This window comes from Gobio gobio, assembly GCF_949357685.1.
Source record: "Gobio gobio genome assembly, chromosome: 20".
Lineage (NCBI taxonomy): Eukaryota > Metazoa > Chordata > Actinopteri > Cypriniformes > Gobionidae > Gobio > Gobio gobio.
In genome coordinates, this window is record NC_137113.1 from 7,192,433 (window position 1) to 7,217,838 (window position 25,406).

At 38.0% G+C, this 25,406-nt stretch overlaps 1 protein-coding gene across 1 annotated transcript in view; it reads left to right on the top strand.

Annotated features, from left to right (window-relative positions):
* LOC307143793 (dedicator of cytokinesis protein 1-like) overlaps window positions 1-25,406 on the top strand; it is a gene marked incomplete at its 5' end in the record, with an annotated part of 109,720 nt that overhangs the window by 54,111 nt on the left and 30,203 nt on the right. Inside the window, 8 exons of the mRNA XM_079845556.1 lie at window positions 2,516-2,605; window positions 3,904-4,008; window positions 7,482-7,623; window positions 7,740-7,821; window positions 12,181-12,265; window positions 12,712-12,798; window positions 16,632-16,808; window positions 17,312-17,395. Coding sequence (XP_079701682.1) covers window positions 2,516-2,605; window positions 3,904-4,008; window positions 7,482-7,623; window positions 7,740-7,821; window positions 12,181-12,265; window positions 12,712-12,798; window positions 16,632-16,808; window positions 17,312-17,395 — 852 coding nt within the window. The remainder of the gene's footprint in view (window positions 1-2,515; window positions 2,606-3,903; window positions 4,009-7,481; window positions 7,624-7,739; window positions 7,822-12,180; window positions 12,266-12,711; window positions 12,799-16,631; window positions 16,809-17,311; window positions 17,396-25,406) is intronic.

Below are 25,406 nucleotides of genomic sequence, written 5' to 3' on the forward strand. Positions count from 1 at the left end.
CGTCTCCTGAGAGCCGAGACAGGAAGACATAGTCACATAAACTCTTCCTACTCTTTCACTGCCTGCTTTCCCTGTATATTCCCTTAAAGGAGCAGTTCAACCAGAAATGAACTATATCTCCACTGAAGCCCACTTTTGCAAACAGATTCCAAAAAGATACCACGTCATTGACCATGTTTGCATGCACAAAATCTCACAAATAAAGTTTCTGTTCTTGCTGAGCCTTTATTCTGAAAAAGACATTCACATGCACCACAGCTAGTTTTAGTTATATAGACTATTATTGTATAGTGTACATGTACATATGATACTGTACGGGCATGTTCTTCTCATCGTATCCTCTTCTCTTGGAAAATACTGAAGATGCTTCTCCTTTTAAAATCCTGAAATATAGGTTTTACAATGTAAAAGTGTTGTTTCTTGAATATCATGACCACATTTATGTTAATATCAGACTATGTTGTGCTTATAAAGTGTGCAAAAATGACACTTCTTGTGTGTAGTAACCAAACTTGAGGATGCAAACATGGACTAGACTCAAGGTTTTTTGCAAGAATGGAATACTATCACTGCATAAATCAATGTAAAACCTTTCCTCACAAAAGCTGATAAGGCTTTAGAAGACTGGGGATTCAAGCACACAAGACAAGGACTCATTTATGATCATTTTATAGTGTTACTTGTTGTTTTTGACACTGTTTTTTATGAAACAAAGATGCTTCTCACTTGGTATTCAACATATGGTTGTTTGGGACATCACGAGGAAGTGTAAATATTGACATAGTTTTCATTTTGTGGTGAACGATTCCTTTAGTGCACTCTGTCGTCTCGACAGGGGAAAAAAAATTGAGGAAAGTAATTTTCATCCTGAACATGTGGATATTACATTGTGAGTTTCCTGTTATGACTTTTTTTGCACGCTACTTGCTTTATTCTTCCTTCGGTCTGAATAAGTAATCCGCAATGTCTCCTACAGACTGCAGATACTATTGCTGGCAGCTTTCTCAATAATAATGCACTGCAGATATTGATATATAATCATAGCCTTTCTCGCTCGGTGCCGTCAGGATGCACTCAAAGTTTCATTTGAAGAATTAGTTATATAACAAATCCTGTGCACCAGAAGTGTAATGCTAGCTGGAGGTTTTATTTACACTTGGCATTTGGAGTTATAAGTCTGATATGAAAGAATGTCAAGAGACCAAGAATATCCATATTCCTCTTCCGATGAGGTCATAGATATAAACTCATTTAGGGCCACCTGCTTCACCCATAGAAAAAACATCAATAACCAGATGTTCATTCATCTCGAAAAGCAGTTCCACTTATACACATACATACACAAATACAGTACCGGTCAAAAGTTTGGAAACATTACTAATTTTAATGTTTTTGAAAGAAGTCTCTTATGCATCATGGCTGCATTTATTTGATCAAAAATACAGAAAAAAACTGTAACATTGTGAAATATTATTACAAGTTAAAATAATGGCTTACTATTTTAATATACTTTAAAATATAATTTATTTCTGTGATCAAAGCTGTATTTTCAGCATCATTACTTCAGTCTTCGGTGTCACATGATCCTTCATTCTAATATGCTGATGTATTATCAATATTGGAAACAGTTGTGCTGCTTAATATTTTTTTAATAACCTGTGATACTTTTTTTCAGGATTCATTGATGAATAAAAAGTTAAGCATTTATTTAAAATATAATTTTCTTTAACAATATACACTACCGTCAAAAGTTTGGGCTCAAGTGATTTTTTTCTTTCTTTTTTTTGAAAGAAATTAATAATTTTATTCGGCAAGGATGTGTGCTTTTTTATTGATAGTAAATATTTATATTGTTAGAAAAGATTTCTATTTTGAATAAATGCTGTTCTTTTTAAACTTTCTATTCATTAATGAATCCTGAAAAAAGTATCATAAATCCCAAAAAAATATTAAGCAGCACAACTGTTGTCAATATTGATAATAAATCATCATATTATAATGCTTTCTGAAGGATCATGTGACACTGAAGACTGGAGTAATGATGCTGAAAATACAGCTTTGATCACAGGGAAAAAAAAGTATATTAAAGTATATTAAAATAGAAAACCATTGTTTTAACTTGTAATAATATTTCACAATATTACTGTATTTTTGATTAAATAAATGCAGGCTTGCAGGCAAATAAAACATTAAAAATAGTAATGTTTCCAATATGTGAGCTTTTACACCCTTTGGTTTAGCCCCATTGACATCTCTGTGTGTTACTGTGCATGCTATTTCTGTGTGCGTTTTGTTTTGTTTTTTACAGATGAATGGGTCAGAATTATATTCTGTTAAACATTCAGTTAATGATATTTTATACAATCAGCATGGTGCAGCTGGATCATTTCTGCACCCGCTCCATCTCAAATAGCACTTTATGTACAAAAGCGCATTGTTCACAGATGGTTAGAAGGATATTAGTCACTGTGTTTTGACATGATGATGACATTTGATGTGTGTGCTTTGTGTTCAGATGTGGGAAGAGGCCATTATCCTGGGGAAGGAGTTAGCCGAACAGTACGAGAACGAGATGTTTGACTTTGAGCAGCTGAGCACCTTACTGGTACGTACAAACTTCCACTGTCAATGTTTTACAATTAAACAAACAATTAATGAGCCATTCAGACTGTTTAAGTTTATCTAAGGAGCTAAATTGGCCTAATATAAATGGACTATGGGGATTTAATGGGTTTCTGAATTTTGGTCATTAGTGCAGTTTCGTCTAATTGGCAACAAATGACAAATTGATCTGTTCAGACGCAAAGAACGATTGTGGTCTGATTTTATTTTAATTCAGCTGTTGGCACATTTTGCACAGTTCTGACAGAAAGTTTGTGACCAACTTTTGTTGCAACCCTTGTTGATCTCAACCTGGAATTCTTTATTTTTTTTTACTATTATGTATCTGTGCACAAAATCCCATTTTTAATTGAAGTCATGTGAGCAAATTAATTATATTTGCAACATTTGAGTAGGTCCATCATAAGTGCATTTGTGAAACTGTAAGATTGTTTAGCTTAATTAGTAATAATAAACAGCCCACACTCTTTTAAAGTTGCAATATGTAACATTTTTACAGTATAATATCCAAAAACCACTAGGCTAGTGTTATATATTATATATTTTGTTCATTTGAGTACTTACAATATCCCAAATGTTTCCAACTATTTGTAAATCGTGAGAAATTGCGGGACGTGAGAAGAACCGGGACGTGTGAGGGAGTCGCCTGTCAATTGCGTCATATCTGTGTTACCCTCAGTTTTTATTTTGCAGAAACGCTTTGTGTGTCATAGCAGCCGCCGAGCGAACGCACAGAGTAACGTCATAACTTCATCTTCAACACACTCTGATGTATCTAATGTGATAAACAGCTGCGTTACCTCATACTCATGACTGGAAAAGCGGAAATGGCGCCGGCGACTGTGTCATAATTAAAGTCCCGCCGGCGACAAAGCCATAATAAAAGTCCCGCTGCACGCAAGGCTTTGTATTGCGTTCATCTTAACAATCGCTCCAGCGGGCTTGCTCAGCTCCACAACACTCGCTCCTGTTCTGCTTCATACTACAGTAACGTTAATAATCGCATCCATGAACATGATTTCTGCCCGAGTCTTTTCCACCGGCTGTGAGGTGAAGACCACATGGCCCAAGATTCTGCACTCAAACTTGGCGTCATCAAGCTACGCCTTTGTTTTGAATAGGCGACCTCTAGTGGACGGAAAAGTTACATAGTGCAGCTTTAAGAAGCAACATAGCAACGCCCTGGCAACCACCCATAACACCATATCATCAACTGCTGTATTTATTGTAATTTAAAAAGTGTTCTGTTCAGGACTAATGCTATGATTCTCTCTCTCTCAGAGGAAGCAGGCTCAGTTTTATGAGAGCATTGTGAAAGTGATCAGACCAAAGCCGGACTACTTCGCTGTAGGTTATTATGGGCTGGGCTTCCCCTCATTCCTCCGGGTGAGAATTCCTCTTATATATTTTTTGCATATTTTGCCATCACTATGGAGATGTCAGTTTCTTTGTAAATGCATTGCATTGTGAATTTGTCTGATATATTTCCTAAGGCCTAGAAATCAATTACCGGTGTGTTTGTGTGGCCTCTTCAAACCCATCAACAGCTGTGTTCTGTAGAGCACAAACCTTTCACACCGCCATCAAATACAGACATTTTATTTTCCAAGGGTTGATTTATTGAAAACGAACACATTTCTTTCTATTTTTGATGCACAAAGGTACAAACTTGTACATCAAAATGTTGTAGATTAATTTTGTTTTACCTTTGTCCCTAGACCTAGACTTTCAATCTTAAAATATAAAACGTGAATATTAAAGTATAAGGACATTTTTGAAACTGATAAATCTGAATTAAAAAAAAATATATAAAATAACCAAAAACCATCTCAATATATATTAAGTATTTATTAAATTCCTGAAGTTATTTTGTATTTGAATCAATATTATTCAATGCAATGATTTAATTATATTTTATTCTTTTATTATTATTATTATTATTTTTGTGAGATATAAACTTGCAATTCTGAGAAAAAAGTATTTTATCTCACAATCCCCCAAAAATCATAATTGCGAGATTCTGACTTTTTCTCACAATTGTGAGTTTGTCTCAAGATTCTGAGGAAAAAAGTCAGAATTAAAGGGTTAGTTCATCCAAAAATGAAAGATTAGCCCATGATTTACTCACCCTCAAGTCATCCTAGGTGTATAAGACATTCTTCTTTCAGACAAACAAAATCAGAGTTATATTAAAAAAGTCCTGGCTCTTCCAAGCTTTATAATGACAGTGACTTGTTGGTTTGTTTATGAAGTCCATAAAAGTGCATCTATCCATCATATAACTGCTCCACACGGCTCCGGGGGGTTAATAAAGGCCTTCTGAAGTGATTCGTTTGTGTAAGAAAAATATCCATATTTAAAACTTTATAGACTACAATAACTAGCTTCCGGCGGTCAGCGGTACGCAAGTCGACTTACAGTGAAAGAGTAACCCTTGACCCTTGAACCCTTGATGAATGCGTATTGAAGAACGAAGAAGCGCAGAGGATAGAGCAAAACAAAACGTAGCATCGGGGGTTACTCTTTTAGTGTATTACACAAACATGCCACTTCGCTTCAGAAGGCCTTTATTAACCCCCCAGAGCCGTGTGGAGCAGTTATATGATGGATAGATGCACTTTTATGGACTTAAACATAAACGAGACAACCATTCACTGCCATTATAAAGCTTGGAAGAGCCAGGACTTTTATTTGTCTGAAAGAAGAATGTCATAGACCTAGGATGACTTGAGGGTGAGTAAATCATGGGCTAATTTTCAATTTTGGGTGAACTATCCCTTTAAAGTCAGAAGATGTAAACTTGCAGTTGCTAGATAAAAAGTCTGAATTTTGAGATAAGTTGCAATGACCTTTTTATTTAATTTTTTGTTGGAATGTTTCTAAGGTTGATGTTGACATGACTTGTTAAAGACTCTCATCTAAATTGTCCCGTACATGTAAAGCTCTCAGAAGTAAACCAGAACACTGATACGGTAAAGCAAATGCAATGCTAGAAAAGGTCAGACAGAGAATAATATTGCTGTGTGGAGTGTGCGGTCTGTATTGTTTCCCCCCCCTCTATATATTTCCAGTCATCCATGATGAAACGGAATCATTCACCTTCCATAGATCATTCGTCTGTTTAGGCCTGTGGTTGTGGGCCCGAATCGCTTCAGATATATTTGTGATTCTTTTAATACTCTTCCAGCCGCCTGCAGTCACGCGTCTCCCACCAGACATCCAGGGAACAAAAAATAAATCGGCCATCTAAAGGCCAGTCGCCTCCTGCTAGTGTTGACATGCTGCTCCGTGGAGAGAAGCTTTGCCTTTTGAAATAGAAAACATCTTGCAAGCTCCTCTCCCTCCTTAAAGTGGCACTTTTGTATGCGTGCGGAGTCGTGCAATCGCGGACGGTTTATTCCGCCGTGCTTGGAATCACCAGCGGTGTGAAAACACCCGTCGAGAGCACACTGCAATTTGTCACCTTATCGCTCAAAGCAGATTTGAAAACGGCCCAGGGCATATTTCACTTCCAGTTCGCATTTCACTAATTGAGCAGCTGAAATATGTTTATGCTGGCTGTGAGAGTGTGTGTGTGCATCTCTCAGGCTGTTTTCAGATAGGAAACCAGCACTCAGCATTGTACTATTGTGAATTATTAAATATGAGCGTGCATTGTTCAAAAAGAAACACTTCAGTTCCATGCTTATTGGCACTGCAGTATCCCGTTGTGAACGTTCCTCCCTCTCCGTCATATTTCTGTGCATGTGTGTAGGTGTTTGTGTGCACACAGTGGTCTGTCTGTGGCTGTTCACACGGACGCTGTGAGTGGAAACATATTGACAGTGTTGTATGTGGGCACAGATGACTGACAGTGTCTTTATGGGAATGTGCAATAATTGAGCGTTTCCAGACTGCCAAACGCCTCTGAATTACAGCCGCGTTGGCTATTTTGAGATTTGACGTTAAAACTCATAAGAATTACAGAATGAGCTTCTCTGGGTGATGAGATTGTGCGTTTAGTCTCATTTTACTGTGTTTTTGTGAATTCCCTGTTTTCATGGATGGTGATTAAATGTTCTAGATCAGTGGTTCTCAGCTGGTTTTCCATTAGGACTGTAAATCAGACATCCCGTCACGCTACTACCTACAGTAGTAAATTACACTGCGTAGAAATGAAACACTGTATTAATATTTATGAATGTTGTCTTTAAGTGCGATATAATTAATAGGCTAAATCAGACTTTTTTCTTTTACCTTTTATGCTTTGTTAATTGTTCTTTTGAGGGCTTGTCACACAATTTGTACATTTGCATCTGTTTAATTTGACTGCCAAGATACAGATTTAAACACCGTACAGTTTGATTGGATGCACAGCTGTTGACAACAGAAGCATTTTCCCTCTTTTGAATGGATAGTTGCATGTTTTATTTGCATTTAGCATTGCAATGAATAAACTACTCAGAACCACTAATGTAGATGTCCTTCTAATGATGCTGTAGTTTGAGTATCATCTGTTTGCTTTGACGCATTATACAATTCTTGCATGGTTTCACATGTTCAAGTCTTCTAGACATGCTTCACTGGAGTGCTGGTTATGATAGACACTCCAGATGTTTTTTCATGTAAACACTGCTGTTGTAAATCATATCACAATATGTTGGCGCTCATCTCTGGCCGTTGTGTATTTGAGTTTTGTTGTGTTTATTCAGTCTGATGTCTTAATTAAATGGTACTTTTTTTTTTTCTTTTTTTTTTTAAATGTGATGCTTTGAAATTCATACCATGCTAATGATATTCATAGATTAGGACGGCGAGAACAGAAAGGTCGTCAAAATAAATCCGAAAAGGAATGTTTAATCTCATGTGGTGTTTTTCAGAATAAGATGTTCATCTATCGGGGGAAGGAGTATGAGCGCTGGGAGGATTTTGTGGCCCGACTGCTGACTCAGTTCCCCAATGCTGAGAAGATGAAGACCACCACCCCTCCCAGCGAGGACATCAGGAGCTCCTCTGGACAGTGTATCCTTGACTGTCACTCACAGCACAGGGTGACAGCAGAAAATCATTCCTCCTTTTGCTTTACTTCAAATCTCCAAATTGCCCATGGTTATTGTTTCTTAGTGTGATTCCAACAGACATTCAGTGTTTCACAGTGAAGCCCATCCTTGAACTGCCACCAAAGTTTCAGAACAAACCCGTATCAGAGCAGATTGTGAGGTGAGACACTGTCTATATGTCTGTCTATCTATCTAAAAGTGTGTGTATGTGTGTGTGTGTGTATATACAGTATATATATATATATAGAGATAATGTTATGCCTGATCGGTGTGTGTGTCTCTGTCTATCTATGTCTATCTATAAGTGAATCATATCTATCTATATGTCTGTCTAGTATCTACATATTCAGATCTGACTGTCTATATAATTTTGTCGTTCCGTCTATCTGTCTGTCTGTCTGTCTGTAAGTGTATCTATATGTCTGTAACACTGTTCCATCTCTGTCTGCATATTCAGAATAATATCCGTCTACATTGTTCTGTCTGTATATGTCTGTCTGTCTGCATAGTTAGATTAAATCTGTCTGTTTGTCTGTTTCACCCTGTCTGTCATTTTGTCTGTCTGTATGTCTGTAGATGTAATTTGTTTGTCTGTCACATTATTCATCTGTCTGTCTGCGTGTGTGTGTGTGTGTCTGTCTGTCTGTGTGTGTGTGTTTGTGTCTGTGTTTTTTTGTGTTTGTGTCTGCGTGCGTGTGTGTCTGTATGTCTGTGTGTGTGTGTGTTTGTGTCTGTGTTTTTTGTGTGTGTGTGTGTGTGTGTGTGTGTGTGTGTGTGTTTGTGTGTGTGTGTGTCTGTCTGTGTGTCTGTGTGTTTGTGTCTGTGTTTTTTTGTGTTTGTGACTGTGTGTTGCTGCGTGCTTGCGTGTGTGTGCGTGTGTGTGTGTGTGTGTGTGTGTGTAGATAGGTCAGTAAACCGGCAGGCAAATCTGTGGGGTTTGTGCGTTTCAGAGCGACTCACCCAGCTGATTAAAATGGAAATGTGCAGTGAGCAAACAGTGTTTGACCTTACTACACTCCTCTGTGCTTTAATAAATCCCGCACACACACACACCTGCAGCAGACGCATAATTCTGTTTCAGTCTAAATTCAGTGCCACGGGGTAAACAGCGGCGTTATCGCTGATCTCGATAAAGCGTCGGAGGCAGCTTACCGCAGCCAATCAGAGCCGCCAGTGAGCATGAAAAGTAATTAAAACTCACTATTTACCTACAATTCTGAGTAAATAAGCATCAGAGCCAAAGGTCGCATGACAGGATGTGATTTCTCTGAGCTTACTGGAGTGTGAACGTGTAGAGGAGCTTAAGGGGGATGACTTCAGTGACTGAGCGTTGACCTGATCTCCTGTGTCGCAGTTGACGTTTATTTTTCTGTTTCTCCTCTTCCAGCCATGTCTCAGCTCTCATGCCCCGGGCTGGATCTCTCCCCTGCAGCTAATACATTTGTAAATATTCTAATTGGTTATCTGTGTCCTTTTCAGTCCAATTTGAATCTGTTCATAGCCCAGCCCAGGGGCAGGTCTCTAGGCATGTTAGGTGTGCTGCATCTGTCAGACTGCAACTGGAATATTCAGACTCAGACAATCTGACATATTTCAGTGTGTTTGTGAACTGGGAAGGTCACATTTTTCTACTCATTCCATCTTTTTTTGGCAGTTTTGGTTACCGTTTGGCAACCTTTATATTGATAAAAACACATTGAAACATTTAAATGTATCCTTTTAAAGATCCATTCATTGATTCGTGCATTGACTCTTTCTGTAGGTGGTGAACAGTAGGTGACTTTAAGCATTGTTGTTATGCAGTTGTGCCTTTAGAAATCAGAAATAGCACGTAGGCTGTTCTATTGAATCATTTTCTCAGCAGATACACCAGTGAAATTAATCATATTACCCTTTAATAGAATTTAAATGTCAGAAAATCTACTGAGACCGAAATTGTGTGTTTTTAAGCATTTTCTCCACAAATGACAAGGCGGATCTATTTTCTTTGTCAACTGCTGAGCTTCTTTTTTTTAGACAACAGTAATAGCCAAGATAAATTAATTATGAGTTTCACTTCCTCTGCTGGGAAAACTACTTATCTGTTTTGTTTATGTGCACAAAAGCACCGCATTTCCAACAGGCTACTCGCAACCGATGCCATGTACAGTCATCAGTCATTTACACTCGTTCATCTCTCCCTCGGTGTCTTGTTCAGACTCAAAACACCTTTTCATTCACTGTGAGGCGTATTTGTTCAGTAAGTTTGTGCAGTCAGTGCTATACTCTTTCACTGGCAGCTCTATAATGCAGTTTATTCCTGTTACAGAAAATCACAACCAAAGTTCTCACACGCTTTACAAAGGATGAACAGAATAAAAGGAATTTTGCATTGTTGAATTTTCAAGGCTGATTTTTATGGGGGGGGGGGGGGGGGTCTGATTAATTCTGTGTAATACATGTAGTTGTGGTAACATTTGTTAAACTGAGTTAAGGCCAGGGTTACCAAGGTTTTAAGGTTGGAGTGAGATTTTTTTTGGTGGGGTGTGTGTGGGGGAAATATCGATTTCGATCTTGATTTAGTATCGATTCATATGTATAACTTTTCTAGGGTTAAATTATATTTGCTCGCTTTCATTAATATTCACTTGTGTGTGCTTATAAGTATCTTTAAAAATATTGGATTGTAAGTTTGTCACATTTAAAGAAATCTAGTGTTTGATAATGTCTAAATATTTATTCAAATGCAAAACCTAAAAATAAGGAAGCAGTTATGATCTGCAATACTTTTTTGAGCAACTAAACTAGAAACATGTATATTTATTAAAGAGCCATACTGGCACCTAGTCGGTAATGGTATTACAAATGAAAATTATTATTTTTCCAGCCACAAAATGACTCTAATTAGCCTTTTTGCATTGCAATTCTCTATTTTAACCTTAATTCCTACACTAATTGTACTATAAATAATAAAAAATATATATTTTAAGTGGTCATTAATGGACCATAATTATTGCACAAATAGTATTTAGTACCAAAAGATCTCCTCAAAATATTCAATAAATATTATTAAACTAAAATATAGCACATTTATTTAATTGAAAAATAGTTAAGGTGTATGGTCACATTTGACCACCAATGAGTAAGAGTGTGAGCAATTAGTAAGGAATACCTGAGGGCTAAATACAAGATAACATTAATGTTATGTTTCATCTCCATCACTCTCCATAATAAAATGATACTGTAAATGTGCTTGACATAATAATGCACACTATGCTGTTTACCAAAATTTGCTGCAAACACCTGTAAAGTGAAGCTGTTGTCTATCCGCTTAAGCCATTCAGATGTATTTACAGCGCTGGTTTGTGTGGAAGTATTGAGAGCTCATGAACCACATGACCGTGTGCGACGCCAGGAGATGAAAGCATGCAAAACTCTTTTTCAAGGCTCTGGCTTTAACTGTTATGCCACATTAAGTGCGCCAAAACGTTATTTATTGTTTGAATTTCTTATTAACCCTTGTATGGTGTTTGGGTATGTTGGACCTGTTTTCACTTTTTATCAAAAGAAAAATTATACGATTAATTATTTTTTCAAACTGAGACTTATTGGCCTTGGCTCATTTTCTGTGAGGAATATATATCAGAACACATTTTCAATGACCACACACTGTACACCCCCCCTACACATTTATATTAAACACAGGATGTTCGGGTCCACTGGACCCGGGGCTAATAAAAGTGTGGAAATTGTGCGTGCGTGCGTGCGTGCGTGCGTGCGTGTGAGAGAGAGATTGTGTGTAAGTGTGAGAGAGTGCAAGAGCGAGTTGTTTCTAGCCCTGCCGTTCTCACACGAGGTTACAATTCTTAAATGTGATCTAACAAAGGTAAAGAGAAAATATTAACCATATATGCTGTTTATATTGCTTGTAATTGGGATGAAATAAACATCTGTTGAGTATTTTAACTTAAAATGTTTGAATGTGTTGAATTAAAAACCCAAAAATTCAGCGGGTCCACCAGACCCACGAACACTGGCTGAATAACAAAAATATGAACACCACACAAGGGTTAAAACGTAAAAAAAATTCATAGTCAGGCGTTTCATATCAAAAGTAGGGTTGCCAATTTGGCGTGAGATTTATTTGGGCAGGGTGAAATGCATGTGACTTGGCAACCCTGGTTAAAGCTACTATACTTTGATATACTTATATTTTTGTAATCAAAAAAGTATTTGGTCAACACAGATGGGAGATGTATAGAACTTTGTGAATGATGGGTCATGAAAGTACACATAAAAGATTAACTCAGGTAAAAGATTCATTCAAAAACACTCGTCATTCACGACCAAAACACGACTAGTGTTTATATTTCCTCTCTTCAACAACGGTTGAAGAGAGGACGGTTGTTGATTTAAGTTTTGCCGTTTTTTTATCATTGTCAAACCCTCTTAAAAACCTCTTGAGCCGTTGCCACCCTCACAAAAGCACCAGACGCTCTGAAAATCAATCCTTGACCTTACTTCTTGCTTTACCTTTCAGCTTTTACACCGTGAACGAAGTCCAAAAGTTCCAGTATTCACGGCCGGTCCGGAAAGGAGAGAAAGATCCAGACAATGAGTTTTCAGTGGGTTTCCTTTTGCTTTTCTATGCCTGAAACATTTCTCCTTTTGTTATTTCACTCAATGCATGCGTAAAGTGCTCTGCACTTCCTCATTTAGAAGAACTGTTTTTCTAGCGGCCCGTTCTCTAAAAACCTTTTTAAGAAGGCTACAGGAAAGCTCACGCTGAGATATTACAGCGAGATGTCAAACCTGAGAACACTGCACCATTATACTAAAACATAAAGTCTGTCCCACCCCCACCGCACTTACATCTGCTATTGGTAAACATCCATTAAAATCCAGTAAATGGAGGCTTAAATTGAACAAAAAAACAGTGCCTCTAATATTGCAGGAATGAATTGCGGCCACTCTTTACCTCAAATGTGGCCTTTTGCTAAAAGCTTTCATTGTGTTAAATGTTCACTTAATGTGTTTTTTTTGTTGTTGTTTTTTTCCATTCTTCCAAAAGAACATGTGGATTGAAAGGACAACTTACGGAACCGCCTATAAGCTGCCTGGCATCCTGCGCTGGTTTGAAGTTGTGTCTGCCTCACCGGTGAGTACGACAGGTTTAGCATCCTCAGAGGTTCATAATATCACCGGTCTTATTTCACCTTGAATGAACTCTGATACAGTAGATTTGACATGTCTCACTCTGACTGCACTCTTGCACAACATACCTGTACAATATATTCTAAAGTATGGGTTGAACGACTTTTTGAAGTTGACATTTATGTGATGAAAGTCGAGTCGACGTTGACTAGTCGCTGATGACGCCATTAATGAACAAATAAGCCTGAACCTCGAGCTGGGACTCGAGCACAGCTATGGCATATAACACAGCGCTGCACACAAGGCTATTGCTCCTACATATCAGCTTATCAGGGGCCGTATTCACAAGACATCTTAAGGCGAAAAGTAGATCCTAACTTGCCGATTTAGGAGAACTCTTAAAAATAATGGGCGTGTCGATCTTAATTTTAGGACTCCTACATTTTTGCTCTAAGAGTATTTCACAAAGCATTTTAGCACTAAAACTAGCTACTAAATCTGTGAAACGTTAGTAGTAGTCAAGAGGACTCCTCAGTCACGAAGACCAAATCACAAACGCAATCCGTCCAAAGTCACTGGACACAATTAAGGCAATAGCGATAGAGCCTTTGGTGCTAAATAAAGCACCAAATAAATGAATAAAGTCTTATTACCTGTGGCAGTTATTTTCACGAGTTCACACTTACAAATGTTGTAATAGAGTAAAGAATATAATAAGCAGGGCTCGTATCGCCGACCGAGATTGAGGAGTCGGGGACGGGTGCCGAAAACTGTCGAGGTAACTAGGCTGTATATACAGTACCTCCTCTCGTGCTGATGAGATATACAGGTTGAACATGCTCCTCATGAACTTTGTTTATAAAACATTGTCGCTTGAATCCTGCAATCTCTCGAGATGAGCATAGCTGAGCATATACTAGTTTAATTAGCGACACTTGGCCTACGTTTTAAAATCTTTATATTTATATGGCAACATTTTTATTGATAGGGGAGGGGTCTCTGTCAGTGATTATCAATTAAATCACTGACAGAGACCCCTCCCCTATCAGCCAATCACTGTGGGCATAGTTAGTAACCGTGATGACATCATCCATAGCAACGAGGTCAACCCCGCCCTTACTCTTAGCTTAAGACTTCTCTCTATTCCTTAGTGAAAGTTGGTCTCAGCAGCTCTGTGAATAGGTTTTAAGCGAAAACTCTTAACTAAGAACTTTTACTGCCGTTTAGGAGAACTCTTAGTGGGAAGTGGGCCGCTATATTTCTCTGAAGACTACATTTATATGAATGCATTAGTGAGAGAGCGATTGCGTGTGAATTCATTCTACCTGGCAGTATCGCTCTACTAGTGAAGCTGTGGGTTTTAGTTACTAAGAAATATATGCTAGAACTTTTCAGTTTCCAGTTTCTATGCTATTTTATTATGGATGCACCGATTGCCAGAACTTTTCAGTTTCCAGTTTCTATGCTATTTTATTACGGATGCACCGATTTGAAAAAAGCAATACCGATAATTCTTTATATTTGTAAGTCGATAACCGATATATTGGTCAATAAATCTAAATCCAAATTTTTATATAATTTTTGAGAGCCTGATTACAAAAATAAAAGTCTCATCATTAAAAGACACGTCCCCAGCACACAATTATAATGTTCTTATAATTTTATGTAGCCTATTTTCCTTTTTTTTTAAGTGATTCCAATCATATTTCAAGCAATTCAAAACCATCATGGCGAACAGTGCGCATCTGAAGTGTCTCCGCTGAAGGAAATAATCAGCTTTAATATATCGGCCAAATTCTCTAATCGGGCTGAAAATGATAACATTAAATTTAACATATAAAATATAGGGATGCATAATATATCGGCCACCATATCGGTATTGGCCGATATATTGTGCATCCCTATATTTTATTCATAAATAACAGAAGAGTGTTGACAATACATTTCTGCGCTACTGAATGTTTGTGTGTGAGCGTTACAATGCCGCACTCATTAGTTTAGGACACTGATTAACTTGTGTGTACAATAAGCTGTTTAAAATGTGCATTCACCTGATCAATTTTGAGCATCCAGATGGTATAATCAAACATGTCTTGTGGAGAGCTCTCTGAGTATGCATTTATTTGTCATTTTAACTGTTGGAAACAGAGCGTAAAAATGGACTTCAAAGATGAATTATCCTGTTGCGCCCTCTATAGGCCATGATCAGTGACTAGTCGACACTTGGCCAGTGTTGGGGGTTACGCCTTGAGTTATGTAATCAGATTACTTTTTTCAAGTAAATAATAAAGTAACACATTACTTTTAAATTTACAACAACATTTCTGAGTTGCTAAGTTTTTCCATGTATTGACTGACAGCTCTCCTGTCCCAATGTTGAGCGAAATCAGGAGTAAGTGCAGAGGCGTTGTGTGTGTGAACATGATGGTTATTGAAGTTTTAGACTAAATGTGAGCAGGCATGTACTCTTCTCAAAGATTCAGTATTACTCAAAATAAATAAAAACAGTGAAATGCTATCACAGAATATTACACAAGCCTGCAATAATTAAATATATTAAATTACACAAATATATGTATTTAATTTATGTATTTAATCTCACTTTATTAACCAATGTGTTTGCTGCTGACTTCGAAGATTCACTTCAACCATGCTAATAAGCAAAAATGACTTTAGATAAACATCACATTTGTGCTACTTTTCTTTTTTTTTCTGAAGCATGTTGAACTTTCTTCTCCTGCATCCTATTCTTCTTCAATCCAGAATGGCAGCACTTTTGATGTGAAAGGGCCTTTACATTTGTCAAAAATAGCAGTTATTTAAATTTAAAAAAAAAAGTCCACAAAAAGTAATGCATAAGTAATGTAACGCATTACTTTACATGAAAAGTAACCAAGTAACGCAATTAGTTACTTGTTTAGGGAGTATATTGTAACGCATTACTTTTCAAAGTAACTTTCCCTTACACCGGTCATGGCAGAGAATTAAAGTCGACTGGTCTGTGCAACCTCTATTCTAAAGTAGAGCTTACCTGTCTCTCTCTCACCATACTCGAGTATGAAAGACCTAACTTGTCTTATGTTTTATGAATCTGGGCCTCATCAGTCTACAATCTAATAAAGTAGACCTCTCTCACACTCACCACTCTTTCTCTTTCCATCATGATATTCGGATTGTTTCGTGCTCAATCCGTCCTGCGCTGGGGGAATCATGGTTACGTGTGCTGACTCGCTGCATGCAAATATTTTGCAGTATAGTGCCAGGCTCTGGCGTCATGTGATACCCAGATTGGATGCCCTGGTGTTTATCCGTTCAAATTTGCACTGTCTCTTTTTAGCTCTCCTTCTCACCGTCTGGCCACACACTCAGATGCGTTTTTTTTCTGACTCTTCACGTGTGCTTTCTTTCTCATTAGCCTCCCTGGCATGAGTTTCCCGAGATAGACACATCAGAGCGTCTGTCTCTCACAGATTGATTTCGGATCCTGTCACCGATGCATTATGGGTGACGGATCCGGAGCCAGAAATTCCTTCATCACCGAAAAGAGCGCGTTTACCCATTCATTAGTACATCAGTAAACAGTTCAGTGTGGAACACGAGGCATAATTTGACTTGAAAACCTGCTCGTGTTGTTTCTCTGCTCATTAGTGGAGTTTGTTGGATTTCAACTTTGGTTGTTGTTTAAACCGTGATGTGTCAGACAGCTGGTTTAAGTAAGCCATCGTTCGCCGCTCTGCCTAGTGAGTGCTTCTGCTTGCCGTTCTGCCTGTTGAGTGTCATTTTTAGATTTGTTGTTGAATATTCTCTGAAAATTATATTTTTTGTTTCTGCCTGCAGGAGGAAATCAGTCCCCTTGAAAACGCTATGGAGACCATGCAATTGACCAATGAGAAAATCAGCAACATGGTCCAGCGCCACCTCAACGACCCCAGCCTTCCCATCAACCCCCTCTCTATGCTCCTCAACGGCATCGTGGACCCAGCTGTCATGGGCGGCTTTACTAATTATGAGAAGGTATGAGATTATTCTGGTAAATATTGCCAAATTGTGTGACGGCACAAAGATTAAACGCAGTGAAGTCAACAGGACTAGATTGTGAAAACTGTTTTAACCATTTCATATATACACTGCCATTCAAATGTTTGGGATCAGTAATAATGTCAAATATTATTTACAATTTAGTATAGCTGTTTTCTACTGTAATATCTTTTAAAATGTAATTAATTCCAGTTTTCAGCATCATTACTCCAGTCTTCACTGTCACATGATCCTTCAGAAATCATTCTAATATGATGATTTGCAGCTTAAGAAACATTTATGATTATTATCAATGTTGAAAACGGTTGTGCTGCTTCATATTTTTGTGGAAACCGTGGTATGTGTTTATTTGAAATATAGAAATCTTTTGTAACATTATAAATGTCTTCATTTTGAAGTAGTTACAGTAGTTTATAATTAAAGGGTTGTATGTGTTTTGTTGTTTTTTATACTTAAAGTTGTTGTTTTATCATCTATAGGCCTTTTTCACTGAGAAATACGTCCAGGAACATGCAAATGACCAGGAGAAGATTGAAAGGCTGAAGGATTTGATTGCCTGGCAGGTAATGATATATAATCAGTGCCGGTCTTAAGGTGTTTGCTATGATTTTGCTGGTGATACATAATATAAAGCAATTTTTTTCATTCAATTTTTTATTTGACTACCAACATCTTTCGTTTGGTCACATGACCAAAAAGAGAGAATGCTGCGTTAATAACGTGTCTGATTTAAATGTCAGTAGTAACATGCTGTTACCATTGGTAAAGTTGATGTATTTTCTTAAATCAATCCAAACTTTCCTTTTCAAAGAATGCTGTATAGTTTTTTTTTTCTCCTAACCATAACTTTTTTCACACGTTCTCATAACCAGCATGCAAGATGTGAGATCACAGTTCTTCAGAAGATCTTAAAGCATCTGTCATGCAGTATAAATATCCAGCGTGAGGTTTTATTTAAAGGAAAGTCTCCCGGGGATATACTGACGTACATCCACATGTTGGGTGAAGCAGCACGTGTGCTGGAAACTGACTTTATCATCAGATCTAAAGTCTTTTATCTCTCTTTACTCAGTCAGAACAGTGGTGATGGTTACAGAGCAACACGTCAAATCCTCCTGCTGTCTTGCCCATGAGATTGTGTGTGTGTGTGCGAGATAGAGATCTACTGGGGATGATCTTAACGCTGATAAAGTTTCATTTGTAGCTGTTTAATGGGGAATATATCTCTCCGCAGCAACATCTGTCATGCGTTAAGAATAATTGAGGCATGCATTATTTTTCTAATCATTTAACGGCCCGGAGTCAATTATTCCGCTTGTACTACGGTTACCATGCCTCAAGACATTGTTCAGATGTTTTATTTCAAGACTTTTGTCAGGTTTTTGCCCTCAAAACTCTCTTGTGTGTAGGACTAATTTCTTACGCATCTCTTCCCACGCTTCTGTTGCTAATTCCAAAATGTTTTTTAGAGCTAGTAACGGAGGCTTGAGCCATTGAGAAGCAGACTAATGGAGAGAGATTGATGGACTTAACAGTCTGTGTGTCTCTCAGCTGTCTTTGACAGCAGTGTCTCTTTTTAGTTTAACTGCTTCAAAAACAGTGACTATATCACTACCTTGATGCCGAGTGTGTGTGTGTTTGTATGGAAGAGGGAGTGAGAGAAAAGGGAGTGCTTTCTAGGGCTGGGTATTGACACAAATTTCACAATTCGATTCGATTTTGATTCACAAGCTTTCGATTCGATTTTCGATTCTTTTCGATTCAATTCAATATCAATTATTTGGGATATGTATCGGGTATAATGCATGGCAAATTTTCTCAAGGAAAACTAATTTCTGAACTAATGTTGTAAACTATGTGAGTCAGTTGATACTACATTAGCCTACTAATATTGAAGGTAAAAATTAACTGATTTGTATACAAACACTTAAATGACTCTAAATTATGTTTTTTTTTAAATATAATAATACATTTATAATATTAACTTTACAATTACATAATCATAATTCTACTCCAATTAGTTTTTTTGAAATATAAACATTTAAAGGGTGGCATAAAAACTTGCCAGATTTATTAAATATTGAAGAACATTGACAATGAATATCCTATGTAATAGTCTAGTAGCCAGCCCATAGAGCCCCATTGTGAACCCGGAAATGTTGAGTACACCAAAGTTTTATTGCAGAAATGTGAAGTATGGGTCCCCAGCATACAGAAACTGCTGGATGCTAATTTGCATATGTTGAGCAATTTGCATAATTAGCATAAATAAGCTGTTGCAGCTATCTGTTGTTGTAATAAGTATGTTATAAAGCAAGGGAGCATATAGTCTATAGTTTTAAAGTTGAAATTCACCTTGCAAATATTTTTTTCTTATAATCGCCTTAATATTCGCACAAAAGTCAGTCATGGGATTTAATGTTGACATTTTAATGTTTTCATATTAAGATAAAAGGTGGACAGAGTAATAATGACAGTATTGTTCAATACATTGTAATTTTCTAGTCAGATCCATTTTGTGCATCCCATTAAAATTAGTTACCATTATTTTAAAACTTCGGATTCTTGTAGTTTGATAAGGAAAGGATTAAAAACAGTCAAAATTCAGTGTTATTGCTGCTTTCTGAAATTGTTGTGGAGGATTATTTAACCATTCGACTCTAGGGTAAAGTACTTTCAAAACAAAGAGAGATGGTTTGATCAGGTCAAAATGTCGGGAAAGAAGTGTCTGTTTGCACCATGCAGTGGCAAAGATGGCGACTTTAAAATATTCCAAAGGAATCGCTACTATGCTAATTAAGAGCTCGGAGCTCGGAGACACAACCATACATGACTTTGCCAAACAATATTGCTACGGATGGTGCTTCATCAGATTCTGTGCTATGTCACAAATCTTGCTAGATCTCATACTTCTTGCTCTAGAAATGTGAGCAAACGCAAGTCAGACTCATGTCAGAGTCAGTCTGGAAAGCGAATCATTCGCTCTCAACTCTCTGCCTTTCAAAACAGTGCTTGTTCTGTGGTCTTATTTATGAAGAAAAAGACTGTAAAAATCCTAAAAAGTGGAATCTAGTTAAAAAACATTAGACTTTAGATAGGCCAGGCCTCAGTATCACTCCAAGTGTTACAATGCTTTCAGGAAGGTAACCAATTGACAGCTGCCTAGCTTTAGTCATAGACCACATGAGTGCAATCATCATCGAATTACATGATGTTTTTTAAACTAATTCTGGGAGTTTGTATTGGAAGCAAATGCTAGCCAACCTGTGTGATTTTTATGGTGATGCCATTATTGTACTGAAAGTTGAAGGATGCCAGACGATTGTTGGCTTTCGACAGTACATTGGTAAATCACTCAAATTAGTAGGATAAACTGGCCTCTCCAATGACGACGATGATGATGTCATCAAGGTTGTCAGAAAAGTGCGGGCAGAGGTTCAGAATATTCCATTGCCTCATGAATACGACCTTGGCAGCTTTAGGCATGAAAGTGTAATTCAAGTTGGAAAAATGGAATGGCACTGTTCTCAGCATAAATGCAACTGCAGACAATCAGGGTGACCAATCTGGTTCCATTCTGGCCATGCATGCTCTTTCGGGATGTGATACCACCTCATATCCTGTCGGGAAGGGGAAGGTGTCTGCACTCAAGGCCATGAGAGTCATACCTGTTAAGCTTCTCCACTGTATTGGAGAGGCAGAAGCCACAGATTTACAGACCACAACACAACGAGGGCTTTCTTTCTGGCTCTGTAAAATCAGAAGACCACTGTAACCTTGGATGCAGCCCGGTATGAAATTTACCGAAAGCGCAAAAGGCCCCCAACACTGAAGACACTACCTCCTACAGAGCGCAATATGCGCCTTCATGGAAGACGTGCCCACCTACAGGTGCTGCTATGGAAAGCAGCAGACCAGCCTGTGGATATCACCTTGTTTGGATGGAACAAGAAGATGGGCCTAAAGGAAGGAGAGGAACTTATGCCTTCCCTGGATTCAAGTCCAGTTGCTCCTCCTGCTTTGTTAGATGTTGTCAGCTGTGGTTGCAAAGCCCGGTTGAAACCTTGCACATCAGCAAAGTACAGCTGTGCAGCTGCAGGTCTGGCCTGTACCAGTTGTTGTTCCTGCAAAGGCAATGATGGTATATGCTGCAACATACTTACACAACACCAAGAACGCAAAGAGAGGGATGAAGGGCCTGAAGAAGATGATGACAGAACAGACGAGGATGGTGAAGATGATGAGGCTGCCTTTTGTTCATTAATTGTGAGGCATAGCAGTTTGCCTGAAGGTGGTAGCCAGTGTGTGCTTTGTGTGGTGCGGAGGTGAGGCCCTCTTGGTTAGCCTTGCATCTGGCGGGCTGACCCGGGTTGCCCAGACGGAGTTTTAACTGGGTCCTCGTTGGATCTTGCGACTTGTGGACTAACCTGGACAGCCCTTCTGCAATTCAGGCATGGCCCTTGCGACTTGCGGGCCTGTCTTGTATGGCATGTATATACTTTTTCCTCCAGAAATGCATAACATTTAGTCTAACAAAGATTCAAAAAGCAATTTTGAACCCTCAAAAGTGTCAGGAGGGGATTCAGCATCACTACACCCTGAAAACAATGCTTCAACATTCACAAGAGCACTCATGATTCTGAAATGTGAGATTATTTTGTTTACCATGAATATAACCTAAAATTATGCCTGAAAGTAATCAAAATTTGCCTAAATAAATCAAAATATGTAATAAAATTAGCTCTTTGAAATCTGAAAGTGCCAGAAATGAAATCAGCATCCTCTAAAACATCTAAAACCACTCCCATATTGTATAAATTGGCCATACAGTGCAAAATATGTGGTCAAAATGGACGATTAAGCTAATAATGCTAATTATGTTAATTATGCAAATTGCTCAACATATGCAAATTAGCATCTGGCAGTTTCTGTATGCTGGGGACCCATACTTCACATTTCTGCAATAAAACTTTGGTGTACTCAACATTTCCGGGTTCACCTAGTTGGCTACTAGACTATAATATGGTGCATATAATTAGCAAAATGCTCCTCTCTAGAGTTAATTTTTCTAGCTGACTAACAAGTTTATGGACACTGGATATGGTTTTTCTGAGGTAACTGTGACGTTACGTGGCATTGTTTACTTGTAAGCCGTTTTACTTACATCTTTCTGCGGTTGAAACACTGATTGAGCGATTCTATGTGACATGATACGGATTTCGGTAAGTTGTCCTGTATCTTTCGACACACTTTCAGAAGCTCATTTGTGTTTATTTCGCGCTGTTACTGGTATTAAGGTGGAAGAGAAGATCCATTCATGTTTGCTCTGTGCGGCTGGTTCTCTTGAGCTGAGCTGCGGCAGAGCAATCTCACGCAATAGCGCCAAAACTGTATGTTTTTGAATTTCGTAAAAAAAATAATAATAATAATCTTGGGATTTAAGAATCGATATTGTTTTGTAAAAGTGAGAATCGATTAAAATCGAGAAATCGATATTTTTTACCCAGCCCTAGTGCTTTCCTTTGATAATGGAATACAATTTCTTTGGAAAAACGTGGAAATAGTTAGCATTTTTATCATATTGTTTGTTACATCTATTAGGGCTTCTCGATTAATCGCAATTTACATGAAATCACGCTTAAACTGATTTGGCTTATCGCGATTGTGATATCGCAAAGGTAGCGAATACAATTTTTTTTTTTTTTTTTATGCACAGTTTGTCAGTACAGGACAGCTCTGTGTTCAGTTGTGAATGCTGCTCCATCTGAAATCACTGTGTTTGAGTCGTTTATAACGTGCATTTGAAAAAGCAACGAACATCTTTCCTGAGAAGCATTTAGACATGTTTTATCAATCAAAGCGTTTCAATCTTCTGTTTATTCAGCTCACCGATAGTATGATGTTCATAGGGATTTCCTGGAATGACGTGCGCTATTGTACTTCTGCGGCGCATATTTGGAGTACCCTGTGTGAGAGCGCCCTCTGGCTTTCAGATGGAGCAATATTTACGACTGATCACAGTCGTGCTTCTCTAAGAAGGCCAGCCATATCGCCCTGTAGACCAAGACTGGTTTCCCACTGAAGCTAAAGCAGGGCTGAGCCTGGTCAGTACCTGGATGGGAGACCTCATGGGAAAACTAGGTAGCTGTTGGTAGAGGTGTTAGTTAGGCCAGCAGGGGGCGCTCATACTGTGGTCTGTGTGGGTCCTAACACCCCAGTATAATGATGGGGACACTGTACTGTCAATAAGCACTGTCCTTCGGATGAGACATTAAACTGAGGTCCTGACTCTCTCTGGTCATTAAAAATCCAAGGATGTCCTTCGAAAAAGGGAGAGAGATGTATTTTTTGTCCCTGGCCAAATTTGCCCATTGGCCTCTGTCCATCATGGCCTCCTAATAATCCCCATATACCGATTGGCTTCATAACTCTGTCTCCTCTCCACCAATCAGCTGGTGTGTGGTGGGCGTTCTGGCACAATATGGCTGCAGTCGCATCTTCCAGGTGGATGCTGCACATTGGCGGAGGTTGAGGAGATCGCCCCCCCCCCCCTCCTTCTATATGTAAAGCGCTTTGCGTACCCAGAAAAGCGCTATATAAATGTAACATATTATTATTCGTTATTTTTTATAAGAAGCTGCGCATTAAATAATCGCAGCCTTTGCCAAACCACGTTCTGTTTAAATTTGATTAATCATGCAGCCCTAATATCTTTTTGCTTGGTCAGTGTCGTTGTGGGTTTTGGTTATTTTGCTGTTGTCGTCTGTAAGGACCTTTGAAATAACCTGAAATCAATTAGTGAAGGGATATGGAACTGTAATGCGGTCCAAACCTGCTTGGAACTACTTTAGCCGTGTGTTTCCCTGAAAATAATTGCTCACTTTAGAAAGTTTGTCAACCAATCAGAATCAAGCTTTCAACAGCCCTGTAACATGAATAAGGGTGTACATAATTGGTGCGCATACGTGGTAAAAATAAACGATGCGCAGCAGAAAATGTGGAGGGAAGAGCTTGTGAGTATCAATATTTTTGGAGACAGGGACACGTTTACTTACTGGAGTAGAATATTTCTCCATCTCTGGCAAGATAGCAATCATGATGATAAGTGTGTTAAGTATTAGTTGTTAAATGTCTGTCTAGTTGGCTTTGTCTAGGGCCCTATGATTTCTGCGACGCAGAAAACGGGTATGGAAACGTGGAATCCAGTCATAAAAACAAAATTTACTGTATAACAGGAATGTCACAGAATTTGTCAAATTTTTGATGAATAAATAAAAAGCAGGTCAGTACCGATAAATGAATCCATGATATAAACTAGTGTCTGTGAATATTAAACTGCAAGAAGACTATTTAAATATGAATCCTGCATGTTCTGCGTGTCTGCGTGTGATGCTGTGTTTTCAGCCTCTGCGAAATAATTGCATGAACTGAGTAGTTTCATCAGCATTTTACCCTTTCATTTGAGAAAAACTATCGTCATATTATAAACACAGAAACTCAATGGTCTTCATGGCAATTTTTCTTCCATGTTTTCATTTTAACAGTAAAGCTCCTTGTGCAGCACGTTGTTTGACAAAACAGTTTTTTAATTTCTTATGATTAAAACATTAAAATTAATGTTTTCTGTCTTCATTTGATTACCAGAACAGATACACAACACAGAATTTGTGGGGGGAAAAAACAGATTAGGCCTATATATAAAAAATTATGAAAATAGTTTTTATTAATTTATTTAATTAGACATGCTTTTAAAGTATTACTATTTAATTAAACCATTAAAATGGAATCCAGAAAACCTAAAACAGAAAACAGAATTTGGTAAAAATTTAACGGAATTTGAGAAAAAAAACTAATATATTTCATAGGGCTTTAAGCATGTGATTTTTGTTAAACGTTCATGATTTCAATTAATTAGACATGCTTTTACAAATGTAATTCAGCCATTAAAATTAAGTCCAAAAAAATCTAACGGATCCAGAAAACATTAAGCAGAATTAAAAATAAAAGGGAACATCATCTTATCATGTTCAAGAGAAAAGATGACGATGATGAAAAAAGTTCTGTGCACCCCTGAACATAAAGCACAATGCCAGCACTCACTGGGGCCTCTTTTTGGCAGCATTTTTAGAGAATTAAACAGATTTTCACACAATGTTCTCCTCTTCACACCACTTTTTCATATTTTATCGTATTAATAGTGATATTTTGGCTTTTTATGTCTTCATTTTAGAGGATTTAGAGGGCTGGAAATGCATTGGTCAAAACATGTGGGAACACATATTTTACCAGAGAGCAGTTTTATGTCTTCTTTTTGACTTTCACTCATTTGACGGTCCTGCGTGTGATGAATAGTCATCAGTGTGACCAGCTGTCCCAGCGTTCAGGCTGTTTGTCTGGTCCAGGCGCGTGTCATATATAGTTACTCTCAGTACATAAACGCTTCTGTTGCGTAATGGTTATTAAAGGACTCGTTTGCTTTAGGGACGTGGACAGAAATGTAATGACACAGAGGCTGGTTTGTAGTTGTATTTTCAGCCAGATGAAAAGAAAGACGCCCATCGATGACAGACATCT